This window comes from Chiloscyllium punctatum, chromosome 42 (assembly GCF_047496795.1).
Source record: "Chiloscyllium punctatum isolate Juve2018m chromosome 42, sChiPun1.3, whole genome shotgun sequence".
Taxonomy (NCBI): domain Eukaryota; kingdom Metazoa; phylum Chordata; class Chondrichthyes; order Orectolobiformes; family Hemiscylliidae; genus Chiloscyllium; species Chiloscyllium punctatum.
Window position 1 is genome coordinate 21242869 of NC_092780.1, and position 19051 is coordinate 21261919.

Consider the following 19051-nt stretch of genomic DNA (forward strand, 5'->3'; position numbering starts at 1 on the left):
GATTACAGTGTACAACTTTTGTCTCCTTAACTATGGAAAGATGTACTAGCTGTAGAAAGATTGAAGCGAAGTGAAATAACTCCACAGAGACTGGTATCCCATCACGAAGTCAGCCTTTATTTACATGTGCAGAGTCCTTGACACTGATCCAGCTCCCTGAGAGCCAGCTGTCAGCGTGAACAAGATGTCTGACACTCCTGTTTTTATCTGTCAGTCAGGGATCCCTGATTGGACCAGGTACAATCAGGGAGTTCATATTCTATGCGATCCACCTGGCTGACCTTGTTACAATCATTACCCAAAGGGTCACCAGATTATTTTCAGGCATAGCAGTGGAACTGCCGTTGCCAAAGATATGTTTATGGGATGCTGCCTATATTCGAACAGTTGTTGATTAACGGCTAAAAATACACAATCTTGTTCAGTATTTCAATAGAATACAGTTATGCCGATTCTCCTTTTTGCTCTGTTTTAACTGTGTTGCAGGAATAAAGTGTATTTTGGTTAAAGCTTAGTGGTAGACTAATTGGATCATATCTGGAACACAGGAGCCTTACACTTATATTTTAAACAATATTAAACTTAAGGTCTAGGCTATCTGAGGGTTCTAGCCTGGTCTATAACAGCTATAACCATGCTGGGTGTGAAGCAGTCTCAATGAGCTGAATGACCTCCTCCTGCCCCTGCTTTTACCTTCTATCTCACTTCTGGCTCTTTTCCCAAATCTTTGTGTTCCAGTTTTGACTGACATTAGAAAGAATGCTTCTTATTTATTCCATCAAAATCTTGAAAGCCTTCAGAATTTTGATCATCTTTGTTAAAAAACCCCAAAACCCGTGACACCCCATTGTTATAGAGATAGACATATAGGATAAGGATTTGGCACAATCTCATTCGATTAGGTTTTTTGTTCATTTTGGTTTTTAAATGGCTTGAAGATATGTATTCTAGCTGCAAATAATAAATGATTAAATTGTTTATTCCCATGCTGCTTCAGTACATTGATCATTTGAATAGAGAGAGTTTCCTCAGCCAAGAGAAGGCCTTTATTGGCAGTGCTGACTTAAAATTGAGAAAATATACAGGACAGTGGGGCTAGATTTGCTATGGTAATCATCCAACCAGTGTTATGTCAGGAAAATGCTCAATTTGTGGATGTTTTGTTCACAATAACTTTCCTCAGAAAGTAAAGCGTTGTCTCTAGGTTTCTATAAAGGCATATAAATATCTTCCTTCACAATTTGTCAAGACAGGCAATATTTAAACAATTGACCATAAATGAGGTGTAAGATAATATTCTTCATTGTATATGATTGCTACTTGGACATTGAGATCCTTTACTGACATTAGGACTGAAAGCATCACTCTGTCTGCGAGCAGGCCATTTAGAGTACAGGGTTAATACTCAGCTGGGTAAACAGTACTGCAGTACTAATGCAAGAGATGACAGCAGACTCTGGAGAGAGTCTATGTACAGCCTCAGGATAAGTTTACAGTTGTAAATAGTGAGCAGAATTTCATTTGGAAAGGCAGCTTTATCAGCAGCTTAGACTTGAGCAGCCTGACTACATCTCTTTTTGTTAAGGACAAAATCTCCTTTAAGGTCTCATTGAAAACAGATGGTGACAGTGAGTGACTGACACAACAGGTATGGGGCTTACAGAGATACCAAATGTACATCTTCAATAAAAATCCATTTGTACATATGCTTTACGATCAGGAAACCAATTGACTTCAAAAAGAGCACCAGTAACACAATGGCAAGCATAGATTTGGCGCGAAGGTAAGAGGCCTATAATCAGTGTAATTGCAGGCCCCGGTCTTACCTGAGGCAGCAATCCCCCCAGGAGAGATCCCATGCAGCTATCCCGAGGGCAATCCCCAGGAGAGATCCCAAGAGCTTTTTCTGGAGGAGCGTTCCAAAGAACTATCGCCAGGAGAAGAATTCCAACAGCTGACACCAATAGCTATTTCCCAGAGCTATCTCCAGAAGGGAGATCTGGGTGACTGACACAGGCCTATTGTGAACCAGGGAACCCACGGCAAAGGATCACGACCAGCTAAGAAACAACAAACTCCAAAAACCACTGACCCGACCGACACCTCAAGCCTCAGACACATCCCGAGGTAAAAATTGGGCCGCAAAACCAGCAGAAAATAAGGAAAACCAAGAACTCACCCGACAGATCCACTACCTATCCCATCGCATCAGTGGACTCAACCCTGACTGAAGGCCTTTCAGCCCGAAGTCCTCATCCAGGTCCTGGGTATAGCAAGCAGGAACAGCCAGCAATACTTCAAAGTTGCGTTTTCCTCCATGGTGAGCTTAAACACCCAAGAACCCAGAGTCTCCAACCTCGCCAGCAAGGAGTGGAAGGGGGATGGTGACAGTGCATGGGACCCCAAAGGTAGGAAGCCTGATTAAAGTTTCTGTGATTAAACCATTGTTTTAATTTCTAATAGTGTTTTATAGTAAATAGTATATGTAATAGTATTACTGATCTCTGTATAATTGATTGTGTTAATTTCATTTTTTATTACATTCACCTTTATTTCTTGTGTTATACTTACTTTTTGCACTGGAAATAAATGCAGAGATTCCTCTGCCCCGAAACACTTGGTTGCTGCTGTCTTCATTTCACATTGGATCTGGGGCTGATTCGAACTACTAAAATCAGCAAATTACTGCGTGCAAAACTAGAACCCTAAAGATTTAACAATCTTCAGAGGATATTCTAAGGTTTCCTGGATGTACTAGAGTGTTGGACAGAAGTTTCATAGGGTGGCCTATTGTGGAAGAAATTGGAAGAAATCTCTTTGAACTACCTCACTTGCCACAATCACAAACAAAATTTGCTACTTCAGAAAGAAGAAAAGATATAAAATAGATGCAAGCCTTCAGGAGGATGGGCCAGCTGTCCTGAAGTCCAAATGCCATTTGGTTCCTCCTTGGTTATTTTGTTCGTCCATTCACAGACACCATCTATCACTATGAACTGATATACAAATCTTTATCTCAAGGTCTTCAGTACTTTCACTGCCAGTCCTACACAAGCCCTTGCTATCTGCATCCTTGACGTGTGCTTCTGTCCTGTGATACTCTGATTTCAAATTATTTATTCTGGTTTACAAATCCCTTAATGATCCTGAATATTTCTATTACTGCAGCCACCTCCAGCCTCACTCTCCAGGTCTGTTGTTCTTGGAGCCTGTTCTTCTGTACATCCATATCTTTGTATTTTAGAGGTAGAGACTTCAGTTGCCTTGATCCTACTGCTATGGACCAGACCAAACACCCTCCAGATATATCCAGGAGATAGTCTAGACCCTATCTTTTTTCTTAATTTAAAGTTAAATGTGAGGTGTCATGTTCCAGATGCAATTCGATTGGTCAAACTACTCATTGTTAAGCAAAACATAATTTATTTTTATACTACAGTTAAAATATAGACAAGATTAAGATCAAAAAGAAAAGAATTGGCTTAACTGTCAAAATGATGTTAAAAAGTAGGCATATTAACTATTACTAATTAACTGTTTCAATGTAGTAACATCTCATAAACACACCCTTGGCAAAGGCAAATTCAGTAAACTAAATAGTCTTGTCGGCAATTCTCAAGTCCAGGAGGAAAAAACATCAAGACAGAACTCTTGGAGCGAGAGAGAGAGAGAGAGAGAGAGTAGCAGGAAGAGATATACTGCAGCTTCCAAATCCAGCTTCAAGACCCCTGCAACTGCTACTGAAAAACTGAAATTAAAAATCCTGCCTCTGGGAGAGCTTGACATTACCATTTGGGAATGTCATGTTACAACTATATAGGAAATTAGTTAGGTCATTTTTGCGCTCCTCAATTAATTCTGCTCTCCCTGCTTTAGGGAGGATGTTGTTCAACTTAAAAGGGTGCAGAAAAGATTTCCAAGGATGTTGTCAGGGCTGGAGTGTTTAAGCTATAGGGAGAGGCTGAATAGGCTGGGGCTGATTTTCCTTGAGGGCCGGAGGCTGAGGGGTGACCTTGTAAAGGTTTATAAAATCTTGAGGGGCAAGGATAAGGTATATAGCCAAGGTTTTTTTTGGAGGGTAGGGGAGTCCAAAACTAGAGGGCATAGGTTTAAGTGAGAGGGAAAAGATTTAAAAGTGACCTAAGAAGCAACTTTTTCACACAGAGGGTGGTGCATGTATGGAATGAGCTGCCAAAGGAAGTGGTGGAGGCTGGTGCAATTACAACATTTAAAAGGCATCTGGATGGGCATATCTCTCTAGATCTAGGTCAAATGCTGGCAATGGGACGAGGCCAGATTTAGGATATCTGGTCGGCATGGACGATTTGGACCGAAGGGTCTCTTTCTGTATTGTACATCTCTATGATTCTCTGACTCTATTCATGCTGCTTCTATTGTTCTAACTCCTTAAAAAGAAAACAAAGCCTCACAATCTGTTGACCTTATTAGTTTCAAATAGACAGTTCGATCTTATAACGTTGCTTCCAAACCAAGCAAACACAATATACAATTCACTTCTTAAAGCCATGGTATCATGACAGTGCCCTTCTGAACATTTTACTGAACCACTTGCCCATCCTATAAAAATGGCCTCAGCAGCAACCTTCTCAATGATGTCCGCAATCTTTTCTTTCCCTTCTATTGTTACTTCTTGTCTGCTCCTTTCATTGTGAAGCCTGTGGAATGCTTTAGTGCATTATAAGAACTTATCGTAAGTCATTGCTGTTTCACACAATAGGAATAAGCTTCATAATCAGATCAAGGAAGATAACTGATTCATTGAAAGGACAGAGGTTAATCTTCAAGTAAATGATATGGCCGTGATGTTTTTGGACTGGGGTGGACAAAGCCAAAAATCACATGACACCAGGTTATAGTCCAACTGATTCATTTGAAACCACAAGCTTTCAGAGATCCACCTCCTTCCTCATGCTCTGAAAACTTGTGGTTTCAAATAAATCTTTTGGACTATAACCCGGTGTCATGAGATTTTTGACTTTAACCGAATGAAACAAGATAACAATGGATGGAGGTCAAGAGGTAGTGTGTCTAAACTATTTTCATAAGGAATTAGCTCAGGATATTAGTAACTCATCTAATTCCATGATTATAATGAAAGATCATGAAGTTACCAGAGATAGGAGGTCAGTCCGCTCAGTTGGTTGCGTGGCTGGGTAACACCAATAGCACTGGTTGAGATCACTCTGAAGGCCTTGCCTTCTTAACATTGACCTTTACCTGGGGCATGGTAAAAGGTCAGGTTAAACCACCAACAGTTGTCTCTCTCTCTCTTATGTGAGAGTGGCCCTCTGGGACTGTACCACATAGGATTCAGAGAATACAAATATTTTAGAAATGTCTTACCAACATCAAACTCAAATCCTTTTTCACTGAAGGTATGACAACAGCCTCCAGCCTGGTCATGTTGCTCCAACACTAGAACACGCTTGCCTGCTTTGGCCAGAACTGCAGCCACTGTCAGTCCTCCAATTCCACTGCCAATCACAATGGCATCAAGATGATCGGGCACTTTGCCTGTGGAAAAACCTGGAATGACAGACAAAGGTACTGCTGTAGTACTTGTGACAACATTTGCTGCACACATTTTATATTGGATTAAAACAGCCTCTGTTGCAAATGTACAGACTCTTCCTGAAGATTTCTAATTTCTGAAAAGTTGAGAGATGCCATTTCTAACCATTTAATGGAATTTTCCAGTGGCAGCATACTGCTGAATAAACAGATGCATTTAATTCAGATGCAGTCGCAAAAAACGGATTAGATGAATATTAGATATACTTAGCATGAACTCTGTCACAGCCAGGGGATATATGGCTTTGAGTTGCTCAGCAGGACCCCAGCAAATTGGTTTTTAATTAAACACAAAGTAATTTATAATATGTTTGAAGCTTGCTGATCTTTCAGTATCATATATCAACTTTACCTTCAGGAGATCTTCTTTCACGAACAATTCAGCACTAAGAATTTCCTTAATGATACTGAGAAGACCTTAAAAGTTTTGATATCTTTGCCAATTAATAACAAGTGTATGCAGGTTTGTCCAATAGTTCAATGGGTGACAATGTCATATCCAAAGTCTCCTTTGAAAATCAATCTGCGCTTCTGAACTCCAGATTTTCTTTTGGATTGTGGACATTTATTTCTTTTTAGTTCCTTCAGGTTTTAGATTTTTTTCCTGAGACGTGAACCATTGCTGGCAAGACCAGCATTTCCCGCTCGTCCAAAGTTCCCTGGGAAGGTGATGGTGAGTTACTTTATTGAATAGCTGCAGTCCAACTAATGTAGGTCTAGCCACAGTGTTGGACTTTCCTGTAGCAGGACTTTCCTGATATATCTGAATATTATCTGAACCATAACAGACGGTGATCACTTTGCTGTGGGCCTGGAGTCACATATGTATTGAACAAAGGAAGGATGGGAATGTTCCAATGTGATTTATATTTTAAAAATTGAATTTTAAAGACAGTCCTATAGTAGTTTATGCATCTTTAAATTTGTTCTTGGGATGCTGGTGTTGTTGGTTGTGTAAGTGTTAATTGCCCATTCCTCATTGCACAGAGTATAGTTAAGAGTTGACCACAATTACTGTAGGCCAGACCAGATTAGGTTGACAGATTTTCCACCCTACAGACCATTAGTGAATCGGATGGGTTTTTAATGGCTATCAACAGTTATCTCCATCAGGCTGGCTTTTTAATTCCAGACTTGTATTGAGTGCAAATTTCACCATTTGCCTCGGTGGGATTTGAACTCCCATGCCCAATACATTGTCATTTACCCAACCCCAAACCCTACCCCCCCATACACAACCACTGGCCCTGTCATGACATGGGATGCTTTCAGCACAGCCAACTCATTTTCACCTACTTATGGTCTCCATTGTCAGCTTCTCTTCCTCCCTGATTTATCATTATCTACCCCTTTGTCTGCCTGTCTTTGACTCTCTCTGGGCTCCGTCTCCACCTGGGCTCACTCCTTCCCAACTTTATACATCCCTCCTTCAGCATTTATATACAGATCCTATCCTATTTCTGAAGAAAGGTCACTGGACACAAGATGTTAACTCTGCTCTCTCTCTCCTCAGATTCTGCCAGACCTGCTGAGTTTCTCCAGCAACTTCTGTTTTTGCTGCAGATTTCCAGCATTCGCAGTTCTTTGTGCCCAGGGCATTAGACTGCATCTCTGGATTACTAACGCAATGACAGTACAAATATGCCGCTGCCTTATTCAATTCCGACATTATTAATTAATTGCCCCTGGAGCACTTCATTGAACTGGCAGCTTTCCACAGACTCACCAGCTCTTTCTCCAGGGCAGTTAGGGATGGACAGTCAATGCTGGCAGTAATAGTCACATTTCAAGGGAAAAAATCTGAAGATTAAAGAATTACAAAGAAAATTAACCTCTACAATACTACAAAATAATTGGAGTTTAATAATTGAACTCAATACTGGAACATTGGTTCAGACTGATAGATTTCTCGTTCATAACAGTATCACTCAGTCACAATTCCAATTGGTCTCAGAATCTAATTGAACCCTCTTAGGGTCCGTGAATTGAGGAACATGATTGAGAGCAATTCACCACCTCTTTCAATCCAAACTAGAAATACATAGCTCTGGACTTGCTGCTATGCAGCAATAGGAAATCTTCAGGAAATAAAGAGAGAAAATTGGGACATAGTTCCTTTTGTAATTCAATAATTTATAAATGCCATATGGAATTTTTAACATAAATCAGAATGATCTTATAGGTAAAATGGACTGGATCAGGAAACATGATTTTAATTATGGATTTGTTATAATGGGTTTCCTACTTGAGATGAGAGAGTGCAGTATGCAAATTTTACTGCAGGTCAAATTCGAAAATCTAAAGATAAACATTAACCTTTGTCTGATTTCAAAACTGCAAAGTAGTGTTAATTATATTAACGGTGGGCAGGAAGCCTGTTTTAAAAGTCCTAGAACCTGTCAGGCAGGCAAAAGTGAGGACTGCAGATGCTGGAAATCAGAGTCTAGATTAGAGTGGTGCTGGAAATGCACAGCAGGTAAGGCAGCATCCGAGGAAAATCAACATTTTGGACAAAAGCCCTTCATCCGGACCTGGTACCTAGTTTCTAGGGTGACATGGTGGCTCAATGGTTTCTCTGCTGCCTTACAGTGCCAGGGACCTGGATTTGTATTCCAACAGTGGGTGAATGCCTGAGTGGAATTTACAATGTTCTCCCTGTGTCTGTATGGGTTTCCTCCTCTGGTTTCTTCCCAACCTCCAAAGGTGTGCAGGTTAGATAGATTGGCCATGCTAAATTGCCCCTTGGTGGCCAGGGATGTGCAACTTGGTGGGTTATCCATAGTAAATGTGGGGTTTCGGGTGTAGGGGGTTGGGTCTGGGTGGGATGCTCTCTGGGGGGTGAGTGCAGACATGATGGGCTGAATGGCTCTTTTCCACACTGTAGTGATTCCATTTTCATTCAGGGTATAGCTACTGAGCTATGCCATATAGTGACTTCATAGAAGTGGATGCTTGGTCTGCAGAACCCCTCTGTATTGAGTAATGTACAATCTAGCCTGTCATTGTGCACTCACAGGAGTGTAGCTCTCAGATTGCTACACAGTGGCAATGATAACTGGATCCACAGAACTATTGGAAAAAGACCCAAGTGAAACATGGGGGCAATAAATCACATAGCCATCCCAGAGATGGGGAAAGTGAAACTCAGCAGTGACAGGGTGTGGCTAGCAATAGACCTGGAGGGAGACCTAAGCACTGATCTGAAGAATGGCTAAAACAGCTCAGAAGTTGAAGAAATTGTGGGGAAAAGGCTCAAGGCAGAGTACACAGTTAGGAACAGGTAGAAATCTATCAGTCACATTACGAAAACTAAAGCAGAAGTGAAAACATTCACAGAGGTAAGGCAGAAAGGAGCACTCAGCAAATATACTGAGAGTCAGTGCAAGAAGGAACAGGTATCTTTCAATCCACAGAGAAACTTCACAGTGACTTGATTTCATAGAATTGTAACTGCAAAGAGAGAGGCCGGGATAATCCTGCAGTGGAAACACAGAAAATTAAACACAGACCACGGCAGACCGTGGGAGTCTCTGCAAGATGGGATGCATGAAGTCAGGATGTCACATTCTTCCTGAGAATGTGACATGTCCACAGTTAATTATCATTTCCTCTTGGTACACACCCCCAGGCCATATTTTGGCAAACAGAAATTAAAATAAACAGCTACAACCTGGTTTGGACATATCAATCCCTCTGGATGAAGTGCCATTGCTGAGGTCCTGACCCGTCGGGCCATCCTCCAGTCATTTTTGGAGCTTGTCAAGTGGGAGAATTAGACTAAGAGATTGGAGCACGCTATACTGGGCTATAATGGAAAAGAGATTACGGAGACCTTGCACATAATTCCTAATCCTCTTAATTCTTCATTAAATGAGCCTCCTTATCTAGCTTTGTACATCCTTCAGTTAGTGGGCACTGTAGATATATCAGCCTTTCCATCGAGACCACACTTGACAGTTTTCAACACCAGGTTGACCCATTTTCTCTCTTCTCAGAATTGTTCATTCTAACCATGGCCCCTAATCAGGGAGGTTGCAGCCTAGTGGTATTATTAACCTAGAGACTTAGATAAGGTCCTGGAGACCCAGGTTCAAATCCTGCCATGGCAGATAGTGGAACTTAGGTCATCTCTATTCATTTTACTAATTTCATCACTAACTAACAGAGACACGTCTCCAACTTTTACTGCTGCCTTGCCTTACGTTACTGACAGTTGCATATATCGTCAAAGGCAAAAGAACGATTGCAAGTTTACTTAAATGTTAGTGTGGTAGCATTCCTTCCATTCATGGGCGGCAAGTTGACTCAGTGGTTAGCACTGCTGCCTCACAGCGCCAGGGACCCAGGTTCAATTGCCACCTAGGGCGACTGTCTGTGTGGAGTTTGCACATTCTCCCTGTGTCTGTGTGGGTTTCCTCCCACAATCCAAAGATGTAGAAGTTAGGTGAATTGGCCATGCTAAATTGCCCATAGTGTTCAGGGAAGTATAGGTTAGGTGCATTAATCAGGGGTAAATGTGGAGTAATACGGTAGGGGAATTGGTCTGGGTGGGTTGCTCTTCGGAGGGTTAGTGTGGACTTGTTGAGCCGAATGGCCTGTTTCCACACAGTAGGGGTTCTAAATTGAAATTAAAAAGAGTCTCAGGTAATGTCCTGGAGACCCAGGTTCAAATCCTGCCATGGCACGTAGTGGAATTTGTAATTCAATTAGAAGAAATCTTGGATAAATGTTTAATGATGATTGTGAAACCACTGTTGATTGTCAAGAGAAAACCCATCTTGTTTACTTATGTCCTTTAAGGAAGGAATCTTTTGCCCTTAAATAGTCTAGCTTCCATGTGACTGCAGATCCACAGTAATGTGGTCGACTCTTAGCCGCCCTCTGGGCAATTAGGGATGGGCTGGCCTCACCAAAGACATTCCATCAATGAATTAGGTCTGAGACCTCAATCCCAATCCCAAACCCTGGACTCCCCGGTTTCAGAAGGAGTTAGACTCAGTTCTGCAGCAGGCAATGCATGTCACAATTGAAGCATAAAGACAGCTGAAACAAAAATGTAATGACCACTTCTCACATTATTGTGACCTATATTTGTCAATGAGAATTAAAAGTAGTTAAGTTCTGTCTATGCTTGTTAGTGTGTTACAGCCAGCTTTGTATTCCATATATTTATCAGTCAAAGTTAATAAAACTATTGAGAAACAAATCAATCAGCCAAATAGTTTTAGCCATCAATTACCTAATGTTCTTAAAGGTTATACTGTCTTAGTTTGGCCACAATTATAACACAACATTATTTTTGTTCAGGCTCTGTACTCTGTGTCGCGAACCTACATGCTCTTGTGGATATGGAAGATACTAATCAAAGTTAAATGACGTACCTTGCTTAAGGATTTTGTTCCTGGCAGCTCTGTCCACTACCAAAGGTTGAGGGGGTTTTCTGACATCAACAGCAAAAGGATTTGCACTTGTAGTGAGAAACAAATAGACTGAAATAACTAGAAGTAAAAGAAACATGAGAAACAGAAACAGCAACATGCTGATTGAACTAAAAGTTGACAGCAAAGCAGCAAAGAGTCAAAGTCAAACATAGATAATGAGCAAGGGTCAGCTGGAGGGAGATAAGGACAGAGAGTGAAAGCAGAATCTCATGCACATCTTTTTTGCAATCTGTAAATAAAATTTAAAACAAAGAAATCTTTTTAGATCATTTTAATGTCATTCCTTCCCTGCCAAAGGCTATAATATCAAAGCATGACTTGAAAACAACTAGTGTTTTGTTGACAAAATCAATAACATTATCATCAACAATTCTAATATACCAGGTCTCAATGCTGCCAATTCTTTATTCAGGAGCTCCGACAGTGTGGAAACAGGCCATTTGGTCCAACAAGTCCACACAGACCCTCTGAAGAGTAACCCACCCAGACCCATTCTTCTAACCTATATCTACCCCTGACTAATGCACCTAACCTACACATCCCTGAACAGTATGGGCAGTTTAGCACGGCCAATTCATGTAACCTACATATCTTTGGATTGCGAGGAAACCAGAATACCTGGAAGAAACTCAATTAGACAGTGGAGAAAGTGCAAACTCCATTCAGACATTTGTCTGAGGCTAGAATCAAGCCCGGGTCCCTGGCACTATGAGGTAACTTTACTAACCACTAAGCCACCATATCAACCAATGGTTAACCACATTTAGGGATCTATATATTGTAGGGGAAAAGTGCATTGAAGAAATGTTCAGAACATTTGGAATATAGTGGATGAAATAATTCCGCAGATAGATGTAAACTGGTATGATATAATTTGGATTATGGAGACTTGGCTGCAGGGTGACCAGGGAATGGGAACTGAATCGAGCATAGAACAATCCAGTAAAGTACAGGCCCTTTGGCCCTTGATGTTGTACTGACCTTTTGTCCTACTCTAAGATCAAACTAACCTACATACCCTTCATTTGCCTATCCATAAGTCGCTTAAATGCCCCTAATGTATCTGATTCTACTACCACTGCTGGCAGTGCATTCCACACGCCCACCTCTCTCTATGTAAAGGACCAACCTCTGACATATCCCTAAACCTTCCACCAATCACTTTAAAATTATGCCCCCTTCTGATAGCCATTTCTGCCCTGGGAAAAAAGAGTCTGACTATTCACTCTGTCTATGCCTCTCAACATCTTGTACAGCTCTGTCAAGTCACCTCTCATCCTTCTTCACTCCAATGAGAAAAGCCCTAGCTCTCTTCACCTTTCTTCATAATACATGCCCTCCATTTCAGACAACATCCTGGTAAATCTCCTCTGCACCCTCTCTAAAGCTTTCACATTTTTCCTATAATGAGGTGACCAGAAGTGGACACAATATTCCAAATGTGATCTAACTAGGGCTCTATAGAGCTGCAGCATAACCTCACAGCTCTTAAACTAAATCCCCCTGCTCATGAAAGCCAACACACCATGCATCTTCTTAACAACCCTCGCATCTTGGATGGCAACTTTGAGGGATCTATGGACATGGACCCCAAGATCCATCTGTTCCTCCACACTGCCAAGAATCTTGCCTGTAACCCTGTATTCTGCATTCAAATTTGATCTTCCAAAGTGAATCACTTCACACTTTTCCATTTTGAACTCCATCTGCCACTTTATCAGCTCAGCTCTGCATCCTGTCAACATCCTGTTGCAACCTACAACAGCCCTCTATACTATCCACAACTCCACCAACCTTCATGTCAACAGCAAACTTACTAGTCCACACTTCCACTTCCTCATCCAAGTAATTTATAAAACTTACAAAGAGCAGAGGTCCCAGAACAGATCCCTGCAGAACACCACTGGTCACCGAGCTGCAGGCTGAATACTTTCCATCTACTTCCACTCTCTGTCTTCAATGGGCAAGCCAATTCTGTATCCAGACAGCTAGATTTCCCTGTTTCCCATGCCTCCTCACTTTCTGAATGAGCCTACCATGGGAAATCTTATCAAACGCCTTACTAACATCCATTCACACCACATCTACTACTCTACCTTCATCAATGTGTTTTGTCACATCCTCAAAGAGTTCAATAAAGATTGTGAGGCATGACCTGCCCCTCATAAAGCCACGCTGACTATCTCTAATCAAACTGTGCTTTTCCAAGCAATCATAAATCCTGCCTCTCAGAATTCTCTCCAATAATTTACCCACGACTGATGTAAGACTGACTGGTTTGTAATTCCCAGAGTTATCCCTCGTCCCTTTCTTGAAAAAGGGAATAACATTTGGAACTCTACAATCATCTAGTACAACTCCAATGGACTGTGAGGCTGCAAAGATCATCGCCAAAGGCACATCAATCTCTTCCCTCACTTCCCATATGAACCTTGGGTATAAACCGTCTGGCCCAGGGACCTATCCAGCCCCAATATTTTTCAAACTTTCCAGCGCATCCACCTTTTAAAATCAACCTGTTCAAGCATATCAGACTGTTTCACACTGTGCTCACAAATGACAAGGTCCCTCTCAGTAGTGAATACTGAAGCAAAATATTCATTAAGGATATTCCAGACCTACTCCCACTCCAGGCACAAGTTTCCTCCACTATCCCAGATTGGGCCTACCCTCACTCTGGCCATCCTCTTGTTCCTCACGCAAGTGTTGAATGCCCTAGGGGTTTCCCTAATCCTACCAGCCAAGGTTTTTCATGCTGCCTTCTAGCTCTCCTCAGTCCATTCTTCAGTTCCTTCCTGGCCGCATGGTAAATCTGTAGACGCTTGTCTAATCCTTGCATCGTCAACCTTAAGTAAGCTTCCTTCTTCCTCTTGACTAGATGTTCCACATTTCCTGTCACCCAAGGTTCCTTCACCCGACCATCCCTTCCTTGCCTCAGTGGGACAAACCTACCCAGCGCTTGCAGCAAGTGCTCCTGAAACAACTTCCACGTTTCTGTTATGCATTTCCCTGAGAATATCTGTTCCCAGCTTATGCTCCACAGTTCCTGCCTAATAGCATTGTAATTAAACCTGTTTAATTTTCCATACAGAAAGGTAACACATTAACATTATTGAACAATCATTTCATCAATTGTGCCAGACATCGCATTATTGGATTAATAGACTACACCTGATGAAAGTAAGGGCAGGGTGTAGTCGAAATTTGGGTGATTTTTGCCTGTGCTAATACTAAGAAAGATTTTATGGCAGCAACTATTGCTCAATATCCAGGATTTTCCTTTTACTTGTTTGTGTATTGGGTGTGTTTATTATTGTGTCATTATGTTATTGCGTCAAATAATCTGCCATTATTTATGCCAAAACTAAAATGCTTGGCAATCATGCTTCTATTTTTAAATCTATTCAAAGAGCCATGATAAATCAATTTTAACATTAAAGTGTTGAACTAATTCATAGAAACAGAATGTACATTGTCAGTGTGCTTCATGTGTTCTGCTTCCCACTACTACATTGGATTACAGAATCATTCTCTGAGTTCAACATGAACCAGGATCAACAAAACATAGTGGCTCAGGGAAAGAGGTTGGCTGTTTAGGACTGAGAAGAGGAGAAATTTCTTCATTTGAAAGACTGTGAATCCTGGAAATTCTGTATACCAGCAGCTGTGATCTTTCGTCCTTGGATATATTCAAGACTGAGATTTTTGGGCACTATGTTAGTAAAAGTTATGGAGATAGTATAAGAGGTAGAATTGAGGTAGCTGTTCAGTCATAACTGTGTTAAGTGATAAATCAGACTGGGGGAGGGGGGGGGGGGCAATGGCCTTGTCATTTTCCTATATCTTACCAACCTCTTATGAACAAATAATGATGATTTCCCTGCAATTATTTAAAATGAAGATGATCTGTTTGAGGGGGTAAATGGACTGATTATGACAGAGTTTCGGTAAATATTAGGTGTTTGTTTCTCAGATGAAGTGAGTTTAATTACCCATTCATTTTCTGTATGATGGTTTCCAAGTTATCCTGGTGCATTGTTGTAAATGGCTCAGAGATTGTTTGATCACGGCTGGTTAATGGCACTATCTTCAATGGGACAGGAAGAAACACAGCTCAAGTTACCCAGGTTCTGGACTCAACCAATGCTTTTTAGGGGACAAGCTGAAATATCAAGCAGAGACATGCTTCACTCATTCCAATACTCTAATCCATGGCAGTGATCAAGTGCTGCCTCGTAGCAAGGGCATTCATGTAATAATAATGGAAGATGTTGCTATCTCTTGTATTGGCAACCCATCTGTATTTTTGCAGAATTCTACACTTGAACAGGGGCTGTGGCTGTTTGGGGGAGGAAGTGATTTTAGTTAATGAAGAAGTGAAAAAAATTGGAGGTTGAATGTTTTGCTTATAACTTCCGAAGTGTTCTAGTATGTTCCACTTGCTTCCTTGCAGTCTTTCATTGTTTGAGCATGAAGTAAATATTCAACACAAAGAGATGTTCTGCCTACCAGATGAGTAACGTGGTCTATGAATATTATTGCTGTTGTGATGCTAGGTATATATGCAATACATCCCAATGTGTGGCAGGCTGTATCAAACACCCATCTGCAGTAGCCAACATACTAACCGTGCTCACCAGCCCAATCATAGTCAGATTGTCCTTCTGTTCTTTTGTTTAATGTTCACACTGAAGCCCTCATTTCTAGTCTCAAGTTCAGATCCTGGCTTCTTTAGAAATGTGGAGACTAGTTGAAATCGACAGATCCCCAGTAATGCTGGATAGTCAGGGAAGGTCAAGCCATCAGCCCTTTTGCAGCTGTCAGTGTGCTATGGTCAAACACAGCCAGACACTTTGACAACTTTTGTGATAGGATAAATATGGAAGGCAAATGCTGAGTTGGGTTGACAGTTGGTTAAGGGATTGAGATGCCAGGTAGGTAGGGTGTTAATGTACCAGGTAGGTAGGGTGTTAATGTACCAGGTAGGTAGGGTGTTAATGTACCAGGTAGGTAGGATGCCAGAGAATTAAGTTGCCAGATGGGTAGGGTGAAAGATGTCAAGTGGATAGTGTGCTGAGTGAATATGGGTGAGGTAGAGCTTACAGTAGGTTTGAGGATGTGGAGGTATTGAGACTGTTGGCTCTGCAGTGGGGAGAATTGATAATCCCAGCGATGTAATAGGGATGTTGGGGTCAGCGGAGATGTGGGGTTGATGGGATGTTGGAGATGCTGGGCATCTGTGGAGCGTGGGGGCTGGGGAACATGTATTATGTGATATGGCTGGTGGATACAGTGTGTGTGTGTGTGTGTGTGTGTGGGCAGCAGCGTGGTTGTGTCAGGGTCAGTGAAGTGGTGCTCTCACGTCTCAGGATGGGGTTGGAATTGTGTTGCATTGGAAAGCATCTGACTGGCATTTGGGGAGATTGTTTGTCAGGGGTTGTAGTGTTGTAAGAAGGCTGGGGAGATGAAGTGTGTGTGTGTGTGTGTGTGGGTGGTGGGATGAGGTGGGTGTGGATGGTTTGTGGTACCTTGGATGGAGGTCAGTCTAATAGCTGGGGATTTTGTGTAATCTTTTAATTTCTCAACTTGTCCTGGTTTACTATTAACTTAATGGAAGCAGACTCCTCCAAATTCTTCAATGTTAAGGGTTTTGTTGAGTCTTCCAAATGCAGGAGAATTTTCCAGACAATTCTCATGGGGTCTGCTGTATCTGGTATTCAGCAGGATCTCAACATATTTTTCCAATACCTGTCTGGCTGGAAATATCTGGGCCAAAGTGTACAACCAGGAATGGAAAACATTTGTGAAATAATCCTGACTGCGTTAGGAATTGTGCTGGAAATCAATTTGAGAGCAGTTGAGTTTGCAATGTGACTAATTTGTGCATGCCAGAAGCTATGATATTATTCACAGCTAGGTCCCTCTTCTTGAGCGGCAAATAGAATATATTTCTGCACGTTATTCTATGATTTATGGGTCAATGGGAACTGCTCATAGCTGTTTCAACCCCATTGTAGTGTCCTGACCAGTCAGAGTTGATCTGACATGGTTAGAGTTCAATGTGGAAACTAAGATAATCAATAGTTTCTGCTGCACCTCATATCAAGCATAGCCAAACCAATCATCATTCTCTTCTCATGCTGTATAAGTGTCTAGTTTAAGGAAGATAAATTGAATTTTGGCATTCATTGCTCAAGGAATAGAGTAAAGAAGTGGGGTGGTGTTGCTGTAACTGTACAGGGTATTTGTGAGACTGCACCTCAAGTATTGCATAAAGTTTGGTGCCTTTGCTTGAGGAGGGATATAGTTGCATTGTAGGCAGTCTGGAGGAGGTTCACTACATTGCTTCCAGCGATGAAGGGTGAGTTTCATGAAGAGAATTTTGAATTATTAATGTTTTGCTAACACCAGTCCTTTCCATTACTTGTCACTGCGAAAACCAGACTTTTGTATTTATTTCTGAAGTAGGTCATTTCTTATCAGGTACAACTTGTTTCCAAGTATTTGGCATGACGTTTACATAATCTTCCCTTCAAACATGAAAACCAAAATACATCACATTCTTTTGCTCACTTCTAATGCGCCTAAGGAATACCTTAGTCTGTTGTACAATAAAGTCATGCAAAGTAAATTCACAAAGAATTTCTGAACGGATATGATGACAGAATGTCCAGGAAGAAGTGTATCTTTGGAGCCTGACATAATCTGTTACAGTACTGATCGTCCTTCAAATCATGGAAATTATCATTCTTCCAATACATTCTTTTCTCACACTATCATGGAGGGTTAGAAAGGTAATTTTGAACATGGGGATAGATAATTGGCCATACAAAGTAAAATGTGTGCTTGATGACCATTCAGTTTTGCCAATGCCTAGAGTGTCCCAGCATCCACCTCATTTTGGGGTAGGAAATTCCACAGATTCACAATCCTTTGAGAGAAGCAATTCTTCCTCATCTTTATTTTAAATCTGCAACCCCTCATCGTAAAACAATAACAGTTCGGTTCACTACAAATGAGCAAAGTTTAATTTTTACTGAATGGTTAATCTCTAATAGTTTGCAACACTTTGGTATTTTTAATTGAAACTGGTCAGGTGTTTCGTTGCCTACGGTAGCAATTAGAGTGTATTTACGCAATGATCACCAGGTGTTGCTGTACTGCAACATCAATTCAATACGACAGTTTCTTGTTGGAACTTATCCACAAGCCTGCAAGTATATTTCCTAATCAACTTATTCAGAAATGCTAGACTATGCTTCTGGAGCAGATGGGATTCGAGCCCTGGCCTTTTGACTCAGAGGTAGGGACACTCCCACAGAACCCTCCAAAGCAGCTGACTCCCAATGGGATCAGAGACACTTTGCATTTATTTTCTAATCAATCTGTTCAGCGATGCTATTGAATATGTCTTGAGCAGTTTTGGTTTGAACCCAGCTCTCCTCCTGGTCTAGAATTGAACAAGGACCACTAGACTCAAAACATGAACTCTGTTTTCTCTCCAGAGATGCTGCCATACTTTTGGAGTTTCTCCAGCAACTTCTGTTTCTGAAATAAAATTAAAAGTCAAATTATAATCAGTAGTAATGAATTTGTAATTAGTTTAATTATCCATAAAATGCATTCAGCATCTTACAGGAAGCATTTTATTAAAATGTAGCGGGTTCAGAAAAGATTTATCAAGATTTTGCCAGGACTGAAGGGTTTGAGTTATAAAGAGAGGCTGGATAGGACAGGACATTTTTCACTGGAGAGAAGGAGGTTAAGGGGTGACCTTATACAGGTTTGTAAGATCATGAAAAGCATGGATATGGTGAATAGCAAAGATATTTTCCCTATGGTGGGAGGGGAGCAGAAGAGGCTCAAAACAAGAGGGCGTATTTTTAAGGTGAGAGGAGATAGATTTAAAAGGGACATGAGGGACAATTTCTTCACACAGAGTGTGGTTCGTATGTGGAATGAACTGGCAGAGAAAGTGGTATATGCAGGTACAATTACAACATGTAAAAGACATTTAG

At 41.2% G+C, this 19051-nt stretch overlaps 1 protein-coding gene across 1 annotated transcript in view; it reads right to left on the minus strand.

Moving 5' to 3' along the window:
- LOC140465562 (all-trans-retinol 13,14-reductase-like) overlaps positions 1-11130 on the minus strand; it is a 42712-nt gene extending 31582 nt beyond the window's left edge. Inside the window, exons 1-2 of the mRNA XM_072561103.1 lie at positions 10974-11130; positions 5365-5547 (exon numbers count right to left, since the gene is read on the minus strand). Coding sequence (XP_072417204.1) covers positions 5365-5547; positions 10974-11130 — 340 coding nt within the window. The remainder of the gene's footprint in view (positions 1-5364; positions 5548-10973) is intronic.
- Positions 11131-19051: the final 7921 nt, after the last annotated feature.